This window comes from Crotalus tigris, unplaced genomic scaffold (genome assembly GCF_016545835.1).
Source record: "Crotalus tigris isolate CLP2741 ecotype Arizona unplaced genomic scaffold, ASM1654583v1 scf7180000024342.5246164, whole genome shotgun sequence".
Lineage (NCBI taxonomy): Eukaryota > Metazoa > Chordata > Lepidosauria > Squamata > Viperidae > Crotalus > Crotalus tigris.
This window is the reverse complement of record NW_024100512.1, coordinates 4396319-4417921: the sequence shown is the minus strand read 5'-3', so window position 1 is coordinate 4417921 and position 21603 is coordinate 4396319. Positions and strand designations below refer to the sequence as shown.

At 41.8% G+C, this 21603-nt stretch overlaps 1 protein-coding gene across 7 annotated transcripts in view; it reads right to left on the bottom strand.

Moving 5' to 3' along the window:
• The window catches only part of LOC120300527 (zinc finger protein 420-like), a 65991-nt gene that overhangs the window by 13303 nt on the left and 31085 nt on the right, over positions 1-21603 (bottom strand). For 3 of the 7 annotated variants that reach the window (XM_039326693.1, XM_039326690.1, XM_039326691.1), the window contains exons 2-6: positions 20527-20955; positions 19344-19458; positions 19151-19218; positions 9306-9435; positions 5611-7769 (exon numbers count right to left, since the gene is read on the bottom strand). The exons of 2 other annotated variants lie outside the window; for them this stretch is intronic. In XM_039326693.1, coding sequence (XP_039182627.1) covers positions 5854-7769; positions 9306-9435; positions 19151-19218; positions 19344-19458; positions 20527-20943 — 2646 coding nt within the window. In that variant the 5' untranslated portion in view covers positions 20944-20955 and the 3' untranslated portion in view covers positions 5611-5853. Of the gene's footprint in view, positions 1-5610; positions 7770-9305; positions 9436-19150; positions 19219-19343; positions 19459-20526; positions 20956-21324; positions 21567-21603 lie in introns of those variants that run through there. 2 more of the 7 variants (XM_039326694.1, XM_039326696.1) reach the window with 2 other exon arrangements.

Sequence of the window (21603 nt, the reverse complement as noted above, 5' to 3'; positions counted from 1 at the left end):
CTATTAGCGAAGAAGCAAATGGAATATAAAAAAATCGTTCAAGTTGCTGTAATAATGCAGTTTTTCCCAAATGATGTTGCTTGTGTGCCTGAAAAATAAGTGGGCGAGCAAGTGCCAAAGGAACAGCAATGCGTCCATCAGGTAAAGTGTACCAGCCTTTAACTAGTTTGGCTTGTACATCTTGTTGTAATTTTTGAGTTTCCTCCCTCGTATATGTAGGATCAAGTTGTTCTAAGTAAGTGTCTAGATACATGAACCTTGTGACATCTGACTGGAGAGGGGGACCTTCTAATGCAGCTCTTTTTTGCTTCTTTGTCTGCCTTCCTATTGCCCTGGGTAATAAGGCTTGAGTCTTTTTGATGTCCAGGACAATGGATGATTGCAACTTTGGATGGCAATTGTGCTGCTATTCGATAACTTTGCCTGTGGAATCCAAATATCCTCTCTCTTTGTAGATAGCCGCATGTGCGTGTATTGTTAAAAATGCATATTTACTATCTGTATATACATTTAAAGTCCTTCTCGCTGCTACTTCTAATGCACGGGTCAAGGCATATAATTCTGCAAACTGTGAACTGGCTTGACTAGGCAACTGTGCTGATTCAACAGAAGTTTGAGAAACTATTGCGTAACCAGAGTATCTACATCCTTTATCCATAAAACTAGAACCATCAGTAAACCATTGATAGTCTGGATTATGCAAGGGTTGGTCTGTAAGGTCAGGTCTGCAAGAATATTGTAGTTCTATTGTTTGCATGCAGTCATGAACAGGTTTGGTTGAATCAGGAATTGGCATTAGAGTTGCTGGGTTTAAAGTTGAGCATCGTTGCAGTGTAACTTGTGGATTTTCTAATAAAAGAGCCTGTATTTTATGCATTCGTTGATTACTTATCCATAAATGTCCTTTATTGTCAATGATTGTCTGCAAGGCATGACTAGTATAAACAGTCACTGGAGCTGAAAAGGTTAACTTGCTTGCCTCCTGCAGTAATAGCATAACTGCTGCTAGAATTTTTAAACACTGGGGGCCAGCCTTGTGAAGAAATGTCCAGGTGTTTTGACAGATAAGCGACAGGGCGGTTCCAACTTCCCTGTTTTTGGGTAAGGACCCCTAGAGCTACATTTTGTCTTACATCCACATAAAGTGAAAAAGGCTTAGATATATCAGGTAGTCCTAGGGCAGCGGCTGTGGTGAGAGCCTGTTGCAATTGTCTCATTGCTTGGGTTTGTTCCTCTTGCCACAAAAGAGGTTCTTTTTCTGGTCCCCTTAAAGCTTGGTACAATGGTTTAGCTGTGAGAGCGAAGTTAGGAATCCAAATTCTACAGAAGCCTGTAATTCCCAAAAAGGCTCTAACTTCCTGTTTTGTTTGTGGGATGGGAATCTGTAACACAGCTTGCTTTCTCTGGGGGCCCAAAGTTCTTTGTCCTTGTGAAAGTTCATAGCCTAAATACATTACAGTCTCTTGAACTAATTGTGCTTTCTTTTTGGATGCTCTATAACCACAGTCTTGTAACAATTGGAGCAGTCTGGATGTGTTTTCAAAGCAATCCTCCCTGCTTTGGCCAGTTACTAAGACATCATCGACATATTGAAGGCAACAATCCTCTTGTCTGAATAACTTCAGATAAGCAAGATCTTGGGCTAGGGCTTGACTAAAGCACGTTGGCGAATTTTTAAATATACGGCTACCACAAGGATTTGATTGCTTGCCAATAGATTTATTTAGGACAGATCTGGTGGCTCCCGTGTCAACTAGCATCGGGACAACCTGTCCTCCCACCCTTATTTTAACAATGGGCTCTGGGGGTGGGCGATAGAACCCTGTCCTCTTCAGTCTTCCCATTCCAGTTCAGCTAAGCCGATCATGTTTTCTTCTCTGTCCTCTGTCTGATTGGGATAAACTGGATGCTCTCTTCCTTTGAAGCTCTTTCTGAAGCCTCTCTGGAAAGTCCCTCTAAATCCTCTTCCTCTTCCATACTGGCGAGATTGTCCCCTGGGTTGGCCATTCCTCTGGGGCACTCCCTTTGCCAGTGTCCTTCTTGTTTACAGATGGCACACTGATTGGGTCCTAGGCATGTTCCTCCCAATGCCACGGCTAACATTTCAACTTTCTTTTTTTTCTTTTTGATCTGATTTGCGTTCCTCCTCCCTGTCACGGTTACGGAACATATTGAAGCATTGAAATATTAGTGTTATCTGGTCCAGGAACCAACACCTCTCTTAGAGGGGCAATATTTTCTTCTGTTTTTATTTCTAACTTGCTCCTGGTGCGGCTAGAAACTGAGGTTTCACTTTCATTTTCAAAGTTATTCAAGCTTTTATCTGTTTCTTGAAGGGATCCAGCTGTTGCTAATTTTCCTTCCTCACCAGCTTCTGGCTGAAATTGGGCTTCTCTTTCAGGCAGAGGGAGTGGAATTTGCTGATTTATTCTCCCTTCTTCTCTTCTAGGAACGTAGGGGGTGGTCTGGCAATTTCCTCCCTATCTTCCTGGCTGAAAATCTTAGCTTTTGTTTGAGGCTTGGCTTTTTGGCTTGCCAAATATATCTTTGCACACTCTATCTGACATTTTGCTAACCATCTCTGTTTTTCTGCAATGTTGATTTTCCATAGAGGTAATAACCATTTCCAGTCACAATTTGATGAACCCGTGCAACGAGTTCGGGATTCGCCGATCCCATTTTTGGCCACCCTACGCCCAGGGCAGTCCACTCAGATTCACAGAATCTTTTTAACATGGCTGGATTTGGTTTTGGATCTCCATAATCCCTAGAAAAACCCTTTTTGAAATTCTTTAACATGCACTGGAGTGGCGTCTGGTCAACGCTCTCCTTTGACTTTTTCCCACCCATTTCTCTAATACACTACCATTGATCACTCAGCATGAGCTACAATGGTTTAACCTCCCACACAATCCTGCCTATTGAAGGCTTAAGGACGCCACCTTTGCCTTCTAGGGGGTGATCAGTCCCCTCTTCCGATCCAAAAGGGATCAGGTTTCCCCTGTTTTACAATACTTGCCTGCAGGCGTTTTTCCAGACTCCTTTGTTGATTTAAGATCTGTCTGTCACCCTCACGGATCCTTAGACAGGAATGCTTCGCTGATGGGTTAATTCCCTTTCCTCCCGTCGAATTCTCCTCGTAGTCAAGAGCTACGGAGCCGGCTTTGGAGCTGTCGTCGTTTAGGAGAGGGGGGGGGCCCACCAGGGCAATCCGTCTTGGAAGGTTAAATCCTTTTTCTTAAAAGCCCTTAAAAATGTCCCGGCGGAGAAGTCGCCATAAATCTTGTGGAAAAATAAAGCCTTAAAAAAATAAAGGGCTTTTACAAAATTCCATGGGTGAAAGAGAGATCTTTATTTTTGCGCAAAAAGGTTCAGAAGTGACTTAACAATCAACAAATTTCTGAACAAGGGGGAGGGTCTAAACTAAAGCTTTATAGGTTTCTTTTTCTCAGGAACAAAGGAAGCATAGATGGAATCTTACATTGTATATGGAATCTACTTTGTGTAACATTCAGATAGTTTCTCACACGTTAGGTCCATTTCTCATGGGAATACAATGAAGGCAGTTTTTACTTTTATACAATGTTTCTAAATATGCATTAGGTCATTCACGTACTGTTAATACAGCTTTTGGCTAACACAGCTTTCTTTCAGAGATTATGCAGACACATGATTTTTGCTTTTAGTGATTTTTCATTATTATTATTATTTTACTTTATTCTTCTTTATTCTATGTTATTCTATTTCTTTCCCACTTTAGTAGGATTTCATGATAAAGTACATATAAGGGAATAGGTGAAGCAAAACAGTAAGGGGCAGTGATAATGTATTTTGTTTAGGCGATTCTGATAAGATTATAACCTCAGAAGAGGGGCCAAGGCGTCAGGATAGAATGTATATAATGTGTGTTTTCGCTGTGACTAGGTGTGGCTCAAATGTTCATTTGGAGTCCACCACGCTTTGCAAACCGTTGTAACCAATAAATCTCTGTCTAATTTCAACTTGCTGTTTGGTGTTATTCAGTGGGCTAGAATTTCTATCAACAGTTTTGGCGCCCAACGTGGGGCTCAAGACTGGGATCATTTGTCTGCACCAGATCCAGAAGGTGACGTGGAAGGCATGCCCTGTCGATTTTGACAGTCTATCTCATCTTGTTGGTAAAAGAGCAGCAACGCTTTCCTCGGCGAACCCATAGAGTTGATATTAGACAGAGATACGAATTGAACCAGTGTGTGTGTTGCTGGCTTCTGGGAACTGGGCAACTCCGTGCACAGACCTAGGTAAGTGTTCTGGGGTGGCCAGTATACACTGCCTAGGCAGTTGGTGGGAAGACTTGGGTAGGCCTGTGTGAATTTGAGACAGTGTGTGTGTGACATCCCAAGTATCCGCTTAGCAAAAGTGGACCTCTGATATGCGAGTGTATATCTAGGGGGATCAGGGGGAAGTGAATTAAGGAATTTACGTGAAGTCTCAATTAGAATACACAGGACGGTAAACCAGTATGAGCAACACAGGGAGTACTCCAGGAACCCCAAATTAAATATAGATAAAGTCCATTAGGGATTTTGTTGAGTAATTGCAGGAAACCTCCGTATAATGAAATAATTAGTAATCTAGCCATAACCAAGGAAGATATGGTTAATTTGTGTTGTTTTGTCTGGTGGGAAGATGAAAAAGTAGAGTGGCATAGATTAGGAACAAATGACTATTTTACTTGTCAGAATTTGTATGAGTATGTGTCAAGGAAAACATGTAAATCATTAGTCAATGAGTTAGACTATGCTTTAATTTGGAACCCAGGTAAATGGGTCACCTTGACTATGAGTGGCCCTAGCCCTAGCCCTTATAACCTCAATATATTTACAAGAAGAAGAGAAGAATGAAATAGAGGAAGAAGAAGATGATGAAAAATCCATGAAATATTTACCCCCACTTTATAATCCTAATCCACCTCAACCAACAAATGTACAGATATCTATTCCACCACCCCCCAGCTCCTGTAACACAAGCCCAGGGAGCTGTGAGAGGTGGACCCTATAAGGTATTAGTAAAAGAATTGGAACAATTAAAGAAAGATATAAATAATTTTCCCTTTATGGATAAACCACTACAGGCTTTTCCTTTAAGAGAGGTACCCAATGGAGTAGATGGCCAAGGACAGGCGCGTATCAGTTTTGTATATGAGCCTTTAAAGGCATCTGAATTACGCGCCTTTAAGAAAGAAATGAAAAGCATGATAGAAGATCCAATAGGGGTAGCAGAGCAACTGGATCTGTTGTTAGGAGCCAAGATATACACATGGGATGAATTAGGAGTGATACAGAGCATATTATTTACAGCAGAAGAAGGACAGTTAATTCAAAGAGCAGCTCATTTGGTCTGGACTAGGGAATATAATCCCCAAGCACAGGGGCAAGTTTTGGCAGATGTAAAGTTTCCTGTAGTAAGACCAAATTGGGATAATAATAATGCTACAGATAGACAAAACTTGGAAGATATGAGAGTATTATTGATAAGAGGAATAAAAGAAGCTGTTCCAAAAGCACAGAATATGAGTAAAGCTTTAATGATAGAACAAGAAAAAGAAGAATCTCCAGCTACATTCCTCCAAAGACTGAAAGACGGAATTTTTTATTTAAAAATAAAAGGTTGGCATGAAAAAAGCATGAAAATGAAATATCTGTATGTGAAATTCAAACATACAGATCATAATTATAATGGCACAGGCCCATTGTTTTATTATTAAATTCATCTCTCAAGGGTGATAGGAGTGTGAAACATAAAAAACCCTTCTTTTCAGAGTTCTGTTTGTGTAAATAGGAAATCCATAGACTGAGACCACTAAATCAATAATTAGCATTCATTCTCACCCAAATTTGTCTTTGTTTTGGGGACTGACTTTTCACATCTATGAATCATATTATGGGAAATAAGAGTATGGTATTGGCTGAAGCACTTTCCACACCTCGTGCATTTATATGGCCTCTCTCCTGTGTGGATTCTTTTATGGGAAGTAAGATTGCTATGTTGGGTGAAGCCCTTTCCACACTCCATGCATTTATATGGCTTCTCTCCTGTGTGGATCCTTTGATGGCGTGTAAGATTACTGTGGTTGTTGAAGCCCTTTCCACACTCCATGCATTTATATGGCTTCTCCCCTGTGTGTATTCTTTTATGGGATGTAAGATCTCTGGGTGCTGTGAAGCCCTTTCCACATTCCATGCATTTATATGGCTTTTCCCCTATGTGAACCCTTTTATGCGATGTAAGATCTCTATGTGCTCTAAAGCCCTTTCCACACTCCATGCATTTATATGGCTTCTCTCCTGTGTGGATCCTTTTATGGGAAGTAAGATGACAATGTTGGGTGAAGCCCTTTCCACACTCCATACATTTATAGGGCTTCTCTCCTGTGTGGATCCTTTGATGAGACATAAGATTATTATATTTGCTGAAGCCCTTTCCACATTCCATGCATTTATATGGCATTTCCCCTGTGTGGACCCTTTTATGTGATGTAAGATCTCCATGTGCTCTAAAGCCCTTTCCACACTCCATGCATTTATATGGCTTCTCTCCTATGTGGATCCTTTTATGGGATACTAGATTACCATGTTGGGTAAAGCCCTTTCCACACTGCATGCATTTATAGGGCTTCTCCCCTGTGTGAATCCTTTGATGGCGTGTAAGATGACTATGTTTGCTGAAGCTCTTTCCACATTCTATGCATTTATATGGCTTTTCCCCTGTGTGGACCATTTTATGCGATGTAAGATGTCCATGTGCTCTAAAGCCCTTTCCACACTCCATGCATTTATATGGCTTCTCCCCTGTGTGGACCCTTTTATGTGATGTAAGATGTCCATGTGCTCTAAAGCCCTTTCCACACACCATGCATTTATATGGCTTCTCTCCTGTGTGGATTCTTTTATGGGAAATAAGATGACAATGTTGGGTGAAGCCCTTTCCACATTCCATGCATTTATATGGCTTCTCTCCTGTGTGGATTCTTTTATGGGAAATAAGATGACAATGTTGGGTAAAGCCCTTTCCACACTCCACACATTTATAATGCTTCTCTCCTGTGTGGATCCATTGATGGGAAATAAGATGACTATGATTGCTGAAGCCCTTTCCACACTCCATGCATTTATATGGCTTCTCCTCTGTATGGATCCTTTTATGGGATGTAAGTTCACTGTTTGTTCTGAAATCCTTTGCACACTCCATGCATGTATATGGCTTCTCTCCTGTGTGGATCATTTGATGGGATGTAAGATGACTTAGTTTGCTAAAGCCCTTTCCACACTCCTTGCATTTATATAGCTTCTCCTTTGTGCTTTCCCTTTTATATACAGTCTTGTTTCCATCCTCAGTGCATTTATTTGGCTTCTCTGCCATGTGAACACTTTTCTGTGATATAAGAGATCCATTTTCTTGAGAAAATGTGAAAGTCCAATTGTAATTTTTTTCTTTGTCTTTGGATGTATAATCTTTGACTTGGGATAGATAGCGCTCATTTACATCTATGGTGTCTTTGAATAGTCTTACACCTTTCCCAATGTATTTTTTGTTTATTTTTTCTCGTTGATCAATAAAGTCCTGCATCTGAGTATCAATGGAAGATGAGCTTTCCTTATTTCGATTATTTGAAGTGTTTCTTTTCTGCCTTTGGAATCCTGTTTGAATTGCAGGCTTCTCCATTACATCTCTTTGTTTGAACACTTTGATTAATTCTCCAGCAACTTTATCGTCATTTTCATTATCACCTTCAAAGAAAAAGAGAAATAAAAGTGATAGAAAGGTTACGGGAAAAGATCACCTTGTCAGAAGTCATATTACAGATAATCCCTGAGTTACGAATCTTTCCTTAGTGAATGTTCGAATTTACCCGATAATCACCCAGTAGTGTTTACAAAAAAGTCCTGAAATTATTAATGTTGCCACATTACGGCAGTCATTCACCCTTACGAACGACGACAGTAGCACCGCAACATTCACCCTAGCTATGTCCTTCCTCCCCCCACCCCAATCTCCCTAGACATTAGGCCTGTGGGTACTCAACTTTGCTTTCTTGGCTGTTCTAGGCCTTTGGTGCGTTTGCAGAGAATGGAAGCCTAAAGTAACGCAAGGTCACGTGAGATCAGTGATGCGAGATCTCACAGTATTGATTTCGAGTGATCTCACGGTAGTTTAGGCCTCTTTCTCTGCTACAGAAAATGCGACGGAAGTTGGGGGAGGCTTCTGATTTCCTCTGGAGGCCCAATCCGGGCATCGGAGGCCTTTTCCAGCCCGCTGCTGCCCAGAAAGAATGCTTCTGTGGGCCTTCACAAGCCCGATCTACACAAGCCCTTGGCAGAACAGAAGCCAAGGCTGGCGGCGGTTTGGCTCCAGAGTTGGGGGGGGGGAGCAGGAGATAGGCACCAAAAGCACCGTGAGAATTCAGGCACCCATTCTCTGCAAAAGAGGATGGATGCCTGAACTCGCACGATATTACAACACACAGGAGCTTCCATTGACTCTCCTCTCCCTGAAAAGCAGGAATCCGGCAGAGAGGAGTCAGTCCGGCGCGGCAGAAATGGAGGGGGAAGCGTGAGGTATCTTTGTGAATTGTGGAGGCCTTGGTGGCCTGTTCCATCACTAGGCCCTCCATGGCCTTCCACACCCTGAGATACCTCATGTGCAATTAATGAACCGCGTAATTTGCCCATGCATTCAATTAGCAAATATGTGGGTGAAAGCAGGGAGTGATCTTGTTTGAGGCACAAGATTCACTCACATGAATTTTTGAGTTATGAATGAAATGGGTAGGCTCCATTATATTCGTAACTCGAGGACTACCTGTAATTGCCTTCAGGTATTTTGCCAGATTCCAAAATACTGCATATTTGTATAACTATAATGGTTTGGTTTAGAAATGATATATCACTGTTCATGAGGCATAAAAACTTGTAAAAGGCATTAAGTCAAAAACCGTGAAAGGCAATTCTTGATAGGACTGATACAGAAGCATCTGGGCCAAAATAGTTGAAAACTGTTTGATGAAGTTTGGCATTACCACAAATCAAGGAATTACTTTGTCACTAATGTGTTAAAACAGAAATAGAAAAACAAATGGGATAGAATACATCTAAGCAGAATCCCATTGGCCTATTTCCTTCCTGGGAGCAGTAGAACAGCATGACTTTCCTTCTCCCTCTGAGGAGAGGATATCTATTGGAGATGATTTCATAAGAAGTAATCCGTGGCATCTAACTACAAAGTCTCTTCCTGAACTATCTGACTTCAGAATAGGAAACCCTTACCAAGAGAGGCCACGTTCCTATAATTGTCCAGCATGACTTCCCAATGCAGCGCTTTTTGGCGAGGAGCCAGCAGAGACCACTCCTCCTCTGAGAAATACACAGCCACCTCCTCAAAGGGCAGAAGACCCTCCTGAAAGGCAAAAAAGTACAGAACAGATTGAGGAGGGACTATAGGATCTTTCCTATTGTTTGGAAAATCCCAAAGCAAAGCTAGGCACTAAGGCAGCGGTTCTCAACCTGTTGGTCACGACCCCTTTGGGGGTCGAACGACCGTTTCACAGGGGTCGCCTAAGACCAGGGCTTTTTTTCTCATAGAACGCTCAGAACGAAGTTCCAGCACCTTTTTTTGATGGATTTTTTTCAACTTTTCCATGAGCTGTGCTACTCCCTCTATTCTATTGGCTTTTGAAAGCCAACAGAATAGAGTCTATTGAATAGACTCTTAATCTATTGAATAGATTAAGAGTCTATTCAATAGACTCTATTCTATTGGCTTTCAAAAGCCAATAGGAATTGTCCAGACCTGGTCGTTAATGGCTGTCTCTGCACTGCTGAGCGCGCCAAAAGACCCAGCCCGCAAACGTTGCACATGGAAGTTGTCTGCAGCAAAGGCAAGTTTATGGTGAGAGAACCCCTCTCTGCTGAGCAACTATGCCATCTCCTACTTGTAAGTAAAAGAGGACCAGGGGTGGGAGGTGGGGAGCAGCACTTAATTCTGCCCTGCCGAAAAAGCAGAGTCCATATGCACTCCTGCCTCGTGCTCACCCGTGTCAGCCAGGCTCTCATGTCGCTCTGCAGCATGGAGAGCCTGGCACTGAAGCACAGAAAACATGTGCTCGCCTGCCTCAAGTTCACCTCGTGCGCCATCGGTGTGCATTGCGGCTGCTGCTGTGGGAGCCGTGGGGCCCGATTGACAAGCGGGGCTGCACGGGAAAGGTGGCGGCGGAGGTGGTGCTGGCAGGGCAGCGGCGGGCACTGGGTGCGAAGGTGGCGCATGTAGGGGCGGCTCGTGGCCTAGCCAGTGCTGGACCTACACCGCCGCTGCCTCACCCTGTGTGCCTACATGGCCGCCCTGGAGCGCCTGGCCCACAATGCTTGCCGCCGCCTTGGCCTGCCCGCAGCCCGTGCCCTCCCGCCGCCCTGCACTGGCATCTGGCTCGGCAACTGCAAGCTCTGCACCATCAGTTTGGTGTGCGGCTGGTGCTATGGGAGCTGCGGGGCCGGCTCTACACAGAGGGGCTGCGTGGAGTGGGTGGCGGGGCTGGCAGAGCAGCTGCAGGCAGGGGTATGGGGGCGGGGGCGGTTGCCCACTACTGATGCCCCCCATGCCTCACACATCATATTCTTAGGAACCTGTCTCACTTTCAACTCCCCCTAAAATTCTTCATTGAGGCAAGCTTCCAGAGTTCAGCCAGCAGGATGCAGATAACCCCTACCCCCTGTCCTGCCGCCTCCCATGGCACTGCACCGCTCTGCGTCCCACACCTCAAGCCTCCGTGGCACAGAACCGCTGGCGTCCCCAATGGCCGCTGATGCGCTCCCCGCCGCCGGCGACCATGCAAGCCCTGGCAATTGCTCCAGCTGAAGAAGTGGGTGGCTGGGAGGCCGCCGCGGCGCTGATCTTCTGCGCCCGTCAACTGGCGACCCCCTGAATGTGCACTTGTCAGCTGGGAGGTCTGGCGACAGAGCCGGCCGGCATGGAGGGCGATGGGGAGATGGCAGCTCGGCGGGCAGGTTTCCACCTGCCTGTGAATGTTGGGCCCACGGGGCTCGACACAAAGTCAACGGTCCAATATAACTTCCCTCCTCGAATGAGAAAGAAGGAATCTCTCCCGCCTGTGTCCCTTCCCCCCCTCAAGCGACAACAGAAGGTTGCAGACAACTAAGTCAGCCGGTGCAGGAAGCCCTGGAATGGCCAGTCCAGGGCGCCTGGTTGCAGTGCTGGATGTCTTTTGCTCCTAGAAGTCGGTGGCAAGAGAAAGAAGTCGTTCAAACTTCAAGCTAGCTACTGGACGCCTATTTGCACTTTTTTTCTTTTTTCTTTTTTTTTTTTGAGTACTTGTCTGCCAACCCACCCCATCTGTAAAAGAAAAAGTCCACCCAAGCATAACTTTTAAGGATTTTAAGGATCTTTGACAGGAAGAGAGGGAGAGAGAAATAGAGAGAGGGAGAGAGAGGAAGAGAGAGAAAGAGAGAGTGGCAGGGAGAGAGAGAAAGAAAGGGAGACAGAGGGAGAGAAAGAGAGGGAGAGAGAGAGAGGGAGAGAGAGAGAAAGAAAGGGAGAAAGAGGGAGAGAAAGAGCGGGAGGGAGAGAGAGAAAGAAAGGGAGAGAGAAAGAGGGAGAGAGAAAAATAGAGGGGGAGAGAGAGAGGGAGAGGGAGGGAGAGAGAGGGAGAGAAAAAGGGAGAAAGAGAGGGAGAGAGAAATGGAGAAAGAGAGAGAGAGAAAGAGGGAGAGAGAAAGAAAGAAAGAAAGAAAGGGAGGGAGAAAAAGAGGGACAGAAAGAGGGGGACAGAGAAAGGGAGGGGGGAGAGAAAAAGAAAGAGGGAGAGAGGGAGAGAGAAATAGGGGGAGAGAGGGAGAAAGAAGGGGAGACAGAGAGAGAGGGAGAGAGAAAGAAAGACAGAGAGAGAGATTAAATTAGTAACATGGTTGTTGTTGTTGTTTTTAAACAAATTTTATTGGTTTTTTAATTTCTTAGAACAACATATTCAGGACACACTGTGGTGCTAGGGTAATCAAACATCCCAAAACAGAACATATATACTTAATACAATCAATACATCACATATTCCCTCTTTTTCCCTCAAACAGCATAGTATATTTAAAATATCCAATTCTAGCTTAAGTTTATTCAACCTGGACCTATTTTTAAGCTTCATTAATTTACAATACCATAATCAAATTAACTTTAAATAAGTAAGAACATTTTCAATTCAAATATCCCTTCCACGTATGTTCTACTTTCCTAATTTTATCAAGATCTTATTTACTTCTTCTTCCATTAATCTCCCTTATTTGGAATAAAATGTTAATCCATTCTGTACCTATCAAATCCATCAATTAATCCATCTTTTCAAGCTAGAAAGATAATATCATACCTTAAATCATGTCATTCCATTAAACAGAATTCAGGTCTTCAGTTAATTATCATAATTTTCATAGAAATAAACCTTACATTCTAAAAGGAGCATTCTTAATATTCTAAATTGTCTTTAATCCATTATATAAAAATATCTCATTTTTAAGCAAAAATATTAATCCTAAACACATCTAAATGTATGTATTTATCAATCTATTCTATACATATCTAATCCTTCAATTAATCAATCTCTTTGAGCTAACAAATTAATATCAAACCTTCAATCATTTCAATCCATTAAAAAGAGTTTAAATTTCAACCAGTTAGTTATCATAGCTAAACATTCATGTTATAGAATAAACAAATCATCTTATTTAATTAACATTCAATTAGTTATTAATTCACTCCAACTCTAAAACATCTTTTTACTTCAAACTCATAATCTCAGTCCTTATATCAGTCCATAGTTCTAGGTTGCCTTTAATCTAATTTAAGAAATTTTAATTTTAATTTTTTAGTCTTATTCTAGCTTTCCTCTTTTGCCAGGTAGGTTTCCATAACAAGGCTTCCCTTCCAGATGATGGGTCTCTTTTTGTTGTTTGTAGTGTCAATTGATTCGATGCAGGCCATCTTGATCTGTGATTTGGTCCTCTATTTCTCTTGTCCACAGGGCCTCGTTGTTTCAAAAGTTCAAAATTCAGTCTTTGCTTTTCCTGATCTTGCTTGTGGGGAAAGGTAAAATTCTCTTTATCCTCAGTTAAGTCCTCTTCTTGTATAATCTGTTTTGTGGAGTAGTCCAGTACAATCTGAGAGTCAGTTTTGAGTTTTAAAGTAGAGATTCTGGCTCTTAGTTCTATAGTAGCCTCTTTTATTGTAGTACATATTTTTTCTTTGGCCTCATAGATCTTTTCCAGTATACGTTTACAGTTTAGGTATGATTGAGGCTTCTCCATTTTAGCAATAGTTGAAGAAAAATCCTTTTCCTTTTAAGTGAAAGTTGGAATTGAACATTATCCAGCCCCACAGATCACACGGCTAGCTCAAATTATCTTTTCTCTTGAAAAACAGTTTCAAGGCCAAACCCATCTCATCTGTGAATTGAGCACAATCCAATATTAATTTTTGACCAGTAGGTCTCCTCAGTGAGCTAAAAAGACTTCTTCAGATGCCGTTTTTTTCCTTTTTTCTATTTTTTAAAGGAAGAATAGAAAAAGAAATACTCTGCCGATCTAATACCGCTCCAAAAAACATGAAAAACAGTTCTTTCTATAGCTCAGTGGTTCTCAACCTTTCTAATGCCGTGACCCCATAATATAGTTTCCCATGTTGTGGTGACCCCCAACCACTTATACATCACCGGGTGCCAGGGGCGTGGTCAAAGAAAAGGGGAAAAAATGGCGGACAGCCTTGTTTGGCGACCCCTGTGAAATGGTCGTTCGACCCCAAATGGGGTCCCGACCCACAGGTTGAGAACCACTGCTATAGCTCAATGTAAGTAGAGATAGAATATAGTCTTTAAATGAATATCTTTCTGTCCTTTTATAAAGTGCGTTTGTTCCCACGATTACCAAAGCCGCTCTCTCCAGATGGGGACATGCACATGTAAATGTTGTTCGTCCATCGATTTCGATGAAGACCTTGACATCTTGTGGGTTATGGGCCATCAACGATGTGTCCGTAGGTGGCTAATAAGACCGATGTTAGCACGGAATGTTCTGCCACATACTGAACAAAGAAATGTAGACACTGTTACTTCAGCATTTGCAGCTCTGGCTTTGCAGAGTGCTCGCTTTTCTTGTGCCAAGATTGTCCTTCTGTGTTCATATGTCTGGCAACCCTGGTACACCAAGGTGCGCCATGTTGGTCGATCATGCGCCAGAAGTTCCCAAGAGATGGTGTTAATATCCAGGGACTTAAGAGAGGCTTTCAACGTTTCTTTGTATCGCTTCTTTTGTCCCCCGTGCAATCACTTTCCTTGAGACAGCTCACCATAGAAGAGCTGTTTAGGGATGCGATGATCTGACATCCTTACAACATGGCCTGCCCAGCGCATCTAGGCTTTCATCAACAGAGTGTAAACTGATGATAGGCCTGCTCTGGAGAGGACATCTGTGTCTGGTATCTTATCCTGCCACCGGATCCTCAGAATTCTACGAAGGCAAGTCATGTGGAAGTAGTTCAGTTGCCTAACGTGCCTCCTGTACACTGCCCACGTCTCACTAGCATACAATAGGGTAGTTAGCACTGCTGCCTGGTAAACTTTAAGCTTGGTAGCAAGACTTATTCCATGGTGGTCCCACACGTTAGTCCGCAATCTGCCAAATGCAGAACTTGCCTTGGCAATTCTACAGTTGACCTCGATGTCAATTGTCACTGCACAGGAGAGGGTACTACCAAGATATGTAAATTGGTCCACTGCTTGCAGCTTTTGTCCCTTTACTGTGATGGTAGGCTCTTGATATTGGGCTTTTGGAGTTGGCTGGTACATCACTTCAGTTTTCTTTCTGTTGATGAAGAGGCCAAAGTTGTCACAAGTGGCTGCGAATTTGTCCATGCTGGCTTGCATTTCCTGCTCCGATCCTGCATTAAGGGCACAGTCATCAGCAAAGAGGAGATCTCGTAGCACAGTCTCCTTTACCTTGGTGACAGCCTGAAGTCTTTGCAGGTTGAACAGTTTCCCATCAGTTCTGTACCTCAGATTAACTCCCACTGAGCTGTTCTGAAAGGCATCTGACAGCATGGCTGAGAACATCATGCTGAACAGGGTTGGTGCCAGCACGCAGCCTTGCTTAACGCCATTAGTAACAGGGAAGGCCTCTGAGATTCCACCGTTACTCAGAACACGAGCAGCCATGCCATCATGGAACTGTCGTACCATCAGAATAAACCTGTCAGGGCACCCAAACTTCGACATAATGCGCCATAGTCCTTCACGACTAACTGTGTCAAAAGAAATAGTAGGGAAATAGTAGCACAAACAGCTTCTACAGGCAAAAACAGCAGAGGTGTGGAGAGGAACAAAAGGGGTTTCACCCGGATCATCCGTGGTGGGTCATTAGCACTTAGATGACAATGTGACTTTCGGCTGGTGCAGCAGGGTGATCGGCCATCTTGCAGGGCGATCTTTGCTCCGTCGGCCCTAAGGAGATAGCTGGAGATTCGGGGGAAGTTGCCGCCCTCCCCTATCTACCAGCAAGCCTCCTCCTCGGTGGTCACCCCTCCAGGGCGACTTTCGACCCCCTAGGGGGTCTGCTGGCGAAGGAAACTCCGGACGGCTCGGAGACACAACCGGCACAACCGGCATCACGCGTTCCGAAACCGGAAGTCCCAGTAACATGGTTGTTAAGTGAATCTGGTTTCCCCCATTAACGTTGCTTGTCAGAAGGTTGCAAAAAAAGGCGATCACATGACCCTGGAACAATGTGACCATCATAAATATGAATCAGTTGCCAAGCATCAAAATTTTGATCACATTGTCACTGTTGGGGAGAATTTCAGCTGTAATGAATGTTCTACCAAAGTTTCTTTTTTTGTTTCAGATGATACCTATTTTAAAAAAAAGATGTAAATTTGGAGGAATGGCAGAAGGGTATCAATAAATTCATTTGGGCTGGGAAGAAAACAAGGGTTAAGTTTAAGATTTTGCAAGCTGCCCGAGAAAGAGGAGGACTTAAAGCACCTAATTTGAAATTATATTATGATGCAGCCACCTTAACTTGGATAAGTGATTGGCTTAGTTTAACAAATAAGGATATTCTTTTTCTTGAAGGGTAGGATTTAATGTATGGTTGGCATGCATATTTAATTTTTAACAAGAAAGTTGACCGGGCTTTCAAATCACATATTTTGAGGAATGCTTTACTTTGAGTTTGGAAAAAGTATTATCATAGGTTAAATTATAAAATACCTATCTGGGGGATTCCTGGACATGCAATTGAGGGAATTTCTAAGGGGATGAATTTTGACAAAATCTCGTATAAAGAATTATTAATTTGGTCAGGTTTGGACTGGCATTTAAAATCTTTAGATGTATTAAGGCAAGAAAATATTTTACAGTCATGGTTTCAATATTTGCAAATAGTGGATAGGTGGACTGTAGATAAGAAAGAGGGGATAACATTAGAAGATGAAAATTTGGTAATTCAGATTAAAGAGGTGGAATAGGATAATATAGATATGGTAATTTATGAGAGAGGTGCTGCTTGGGCACTTCCCCTATGCTGTATTCCTGTGTTTGAGAGGGATGAGAGGGGAGGAAGGTGCAGGGAGGAAGTAGGATGTAAGAGGAGAAGGGGGGGGGGAAGAGAGTAGGAGGGGAGGAAAGAAAGAGGAGGGAAGTAGGGAAGGTATTAGAGAGAGTGGATGCAGCCTGGGGGGAATGAGCAAGCGGCACCAATGGTTATGATTATGAATTTATCTTATTTTGTAAATTGAATTTTGTATATGTTGAATAAATGGAAAATAAAAACTTTTATTTAAAAAAAATGTAAATCACATGACCCTGGGGATGCTGCAATGGTCATAAGTGTGAAAAATGGTCATAAGTCACTTTTTTCAGTGCCGTTGTAACTTTGAACAGTCACTAAGCAAACTGTTGTAAGTCAAGGACTACCTGTACTTTATCACTTTTTTCCATTTTTTTTTTTTTGGTCATCAAGTTTTTGACACCTCACTATAAAGTGGAAAGAAATAGAATAACATAGAATAAAAATGAATAAGTATAACAATAATAATGATAATGAAAAAAAATCACTAAAAGCAAAATGATGTGTCTGCATAATTCCTGGAAGAAAGCTGTGTTAGCAATAGCTGTAATGACCTAATGCAAATTTAGAAACATTGTATAAGTAAAAACTGCCATCATTGTCTTCCCATAAGAAATGAACCTAACATGTGAGAAAGTAAATGAATATTATACAATGTAGATTCCATATACAATGTAAGATTCCATGAATACTCCCTTTGTTCCTTAGAAAGGGAGAGCTATAAAGATTGTAGTTTGGAACCTCCCCCTTGTTCAGAAATTTGTTGATTGTTAATCGCTTCTGAACCTTTGCGCAAATAAACCTCTCTGTTTAGTAATAGTAGTAAAGTTGGAAGGGACCTTGGAGGTCATCTAGTCCAACCCCCTGCTCAGGCAGGAAAGCCAATACCATTTCAGACAAATGGCTGTCCAGTCTCTTCTTAAAAACTTCCAGTGTTGGAGCATTTACTGCTTCTGGAGGCAGGCTGTTCCACTGATTAATTGTTCTCACTGTCAGGAAGTTTCTCCTTAGTTCTAGGTTGCTTCTCTCCTTGATTAGTTTCCACCAGTTGCTTCTTGTCCTGCCTTCAGGTGCTTTGGAAAATAGCTTAATTCCCTCTTCTTTCTGGCAGCCCCTGAGATATTGGAAAAGGTTTCATCCTTTGGAATTCGTAAAAGTCCTTTATTTTTTCAATTCCTTTTACTTTTTGCACAAGAGCCAGGTGACTGTGGTACTCGAATGCTGCCATATTCTAAAAGGGGCACAATCGGTGAAAAGGTTGAAAAGCCCTGCACTAATGGACCAATTATTTCGTAACAGTAGCAAAATTACAGTTATGAAGTAGCAACGGAAATAATTTTATGGTTGGGGGTCACCACAAGATGAGGAACTGTATTAAAGGGTCGCGGCATTAGGAAGGTTGAGAACCACTGCACTAAGGTAAATGGCTCTGTTTAGTAGGATTCCATAGTTTAGGTGAGAAAGTGGACAGATGCTCTCAATATCCAGAGACTCTGCCCCTCCTCAGATTGCAAGGAAACTACTAGTAGTCTGAGCCATTGACTCCACAGTAAATAAGAAAATGGAGAACATTTTCTGAGGAAAGCATTTCTTAGCCTTTGCAAAGCTGGATTGTTTGATCTCCAAATCCAGACACAAATCAGGGGATTAAAAGGTATTTTGCAAGCCAACAGGGCCTTGATTATGTGCTCTTTCAGAACAACTTTTATTTGGAGGCATTTCTATATGGCCACTGTCCTGAGATTTTAAAAATCTTTGTTCTTAATCACTTATTTTCTTATCAATGATTGTAAATGAAGCTTTTAAAAATGGTAATATCCCAGTGTGAATATTTAAATACTTTTGAGGATCCTTACACAAATGAAACTCAAAGAATTACAGAAAGAATGGGAGCCGTGAAAATATCTGTAAAACATTACTTACTGAAAAGTTGGGAGAATAATTAGCAAAAAGAGTTTTGTTTTTAAAGTACTAGTCTTAAAAAAAAAATCCTTAAAAAATCCCCAAACAAAAGCAGAGGGGACAATGGAAAAAGACAGTAGAGATAATTCTCAACTTTCAACAGTTTTAGTGACCGTTCAAAGTTACAACCCCACTGAAAAAAATGGCTTATGCCCAGTTTTCACATCTACGACTGTTGTAGCATCCCCATGGCCACATGATCAAAATTCGGATGCTTGGCAACTGACTCATATTTATGACGGTTCTGGGGTCCTGGATTTACTTTATGTGAACCTCTGACAAGTAAAGTCATTAGGGAAGCCAGATTCACTTAACAACCATGTTACTAATTTAACAACTGCAGTGATTGACTTAACACCTGTGGCAAGAAAGTCGGAAAATGGGGCAAAGTTCACTTAATAAATATGTCACTTAGGAACAAAAATTTAGGGCTCAATTCTGGTCGTAAGTCAAGGACTACCTATACTACTTACAGCTACTGATTTACTGAGCGAAAGGGAAAATACAAATCTAGTAAATTAATATTCTTCTGTTACCTGAGCTGGAGGTTCAATCACAGTTTGTGTTCCCCCAAAACAAAGCGTCAACTTCCTTCTATTCTTCTCTGTGAGGAAGACAGAATTTCAAAAAGCATAATTAATGAAATGGGAGGAGGTATGCTACTGAAAGAAAACACAGAAGATAAGAAAGTTAGGATTTATCAGAGGAGTGGAAGGACCTTATTATTACCTCTTGAAGTGTCCTGATTTGGATCTTCCTGAGAGATCCTCCTGAAAAACAGTTCTTCAGAGAGATTTGATGAATGCCTCATTCTCTCAGGATCTCTGATGTCCATTGTAAAGGACTTGAGATAGTATGCAGGAGAAAAGAAATAATGGTCATCACACATCATGAAGTGGTTTCTCACTGCAAAGCACTCAGTATCGATCAATTAGGCTGGGAAGTAAGAAAGAAATGGCTGTGCAAAACCTTTCTTCTAGAAAGGATAAGCAACTATACAAAGATTTGTGAAGCATCTCCACATAGTATGAATGCCACGGAACTCTGGTAAGGAGATATTAAGAATTTGAATATCTTGATCCAATGGCAAAGAATTTTGTGTATAATATAATGCCTTAACAACAGGAATATATTTGGATGAAAGCTTTAAAATTTATATTAAATTAGAATTTAAAGGATTTTTTAAATAAAATGATGTATCATTCTATTTAATGCGTGATAACTGGCCAAAGATGTATAAAGGAAATTCAAATACATTTCAAAATGTAAATGTAAACAAGAATCTTTTTATCATCTTTGCTGGACTTGTGACAAAGCAAAGAAATACTGGTGTAAGATTTATATTTTACTGCAGAAGATTCTCAAAGTGGGTATAAAAATAAAACCAGAGACTTTAATAGACAAAGAGATTGAAAAACAATCTCAAACTTTGCTGTTATATATGTTGAGAGCAGCAAGAATGCTTTATGTACAAATATGAAGAAGTCACTGGAAAAACTGATGGAACTAGTAGAGATGGCAAAATTAATGAAAGAAAACAACACATCCAACCTTGTTTCTATTTGGAAACTGCTTCAGGATTTTTTTTGGGGGGGGGAGGGGTAAAAAAATGAAATGTTGATTTTGTTGTTATAGAATGGCTAGTACATATTAAGGATGTAAAAGTAGAAGGCCGAGGCTATAATGTTCCCATTTTATTCGACTGCACTAAATAGAATCAGAAGTCAATCATTTTCCTTTTTTCCCCTTTCCCCTATACTTCTTCCTCTTCCCTTCCCCCTAGTTCCTACTATTTTCAATTTTTTTGTATTTTATATCTTGATAAGCTTAATAATATTTTTAAAAGGAAACAAAAATTTGAACATATTATTATATTCAACTCCTTCTGGACTCCAAGAGGAAGTGCTCTCACCTGCAACTCAACCTGCTCCTTCTGCTCCTCCGCCTGGCTCAGGAGGAAGCCTTCCACCAGGGCCACCGCCTGGGAGCTGGTCTCTGCTCCACACTCCCGCACCCAGCTCTCCATCTGCACTGGCAGAAGGGCCAGGAACTGCTCCAGAACAACCAGGTCCAGCATCTGCGCTTTTGTGTGCTTTTCTGGCCTCAACCATTGACTACAAAAGTAGTGGAGTCGGCTGCAAAGTCCTCGGGGACTCTCATCCTCCTGATACTGGATGCTCCTAAAGTTCCAGGACTGAACTTGTGAAACGATGGTTCCATCGTCCAGGATCTTCTGCCCAGATCTTGCCCAGATCTCCTCCCCGATTCCAGACTGAACACCAGAACGGCCTTTTCCAGTTCCCCCACTTGCTAAAGGAAGGCTTGCCATTCTTTCTCCGTCCTGTAACACAAATCCAAATGAGTTCAAGGAAACCAAATTCTTTTTCATTCATAGCAATGTTCATTTAGCCATGGGAATCAGAACAAGCCATTAACCCTCTTTGCCAAAGAGATAACGTTGTCTCTAAAGAACATGAACAAATGACCTCCTTTTGCAATTCTCTCATAGAAAGATAAATTCAAACAACTCGAAAGTAGTGGATTGGATCATTCATCGACACTCATCCCCATAGAAGGAAGTATTTTTCTGACCTGATAAACTGATGACTTCAATAAGAAGATTCAGTGTATTTGGTATTTTGGATCATTTCTATTTTTTTTTACTCACAAGGAAAGACTTGCTTTTTTAAAAATATAGATCTACATTTACCTATAAGCAGGGTTCACGCAGCATACAAAAACTCAGAACAGGTTAACAAAGCATGAAAATTCAGTTCACAAAAAATGTAATGCCATTCAATTGACCCTGGGTTAGGACACTCCATTTCTCTTCCAACCTTCACACAGGCAGGCAGGTTAACACAATCTGTCCTAAGCACAAAAAAGTCAATCAGATCTAGGGGCTCAGTTCACATGAAACACAAAGGCTTAAATGCACAAAGCTTAACATAATGATCTATTTACCCTCCTAAGACAAACTGGAGGAGCC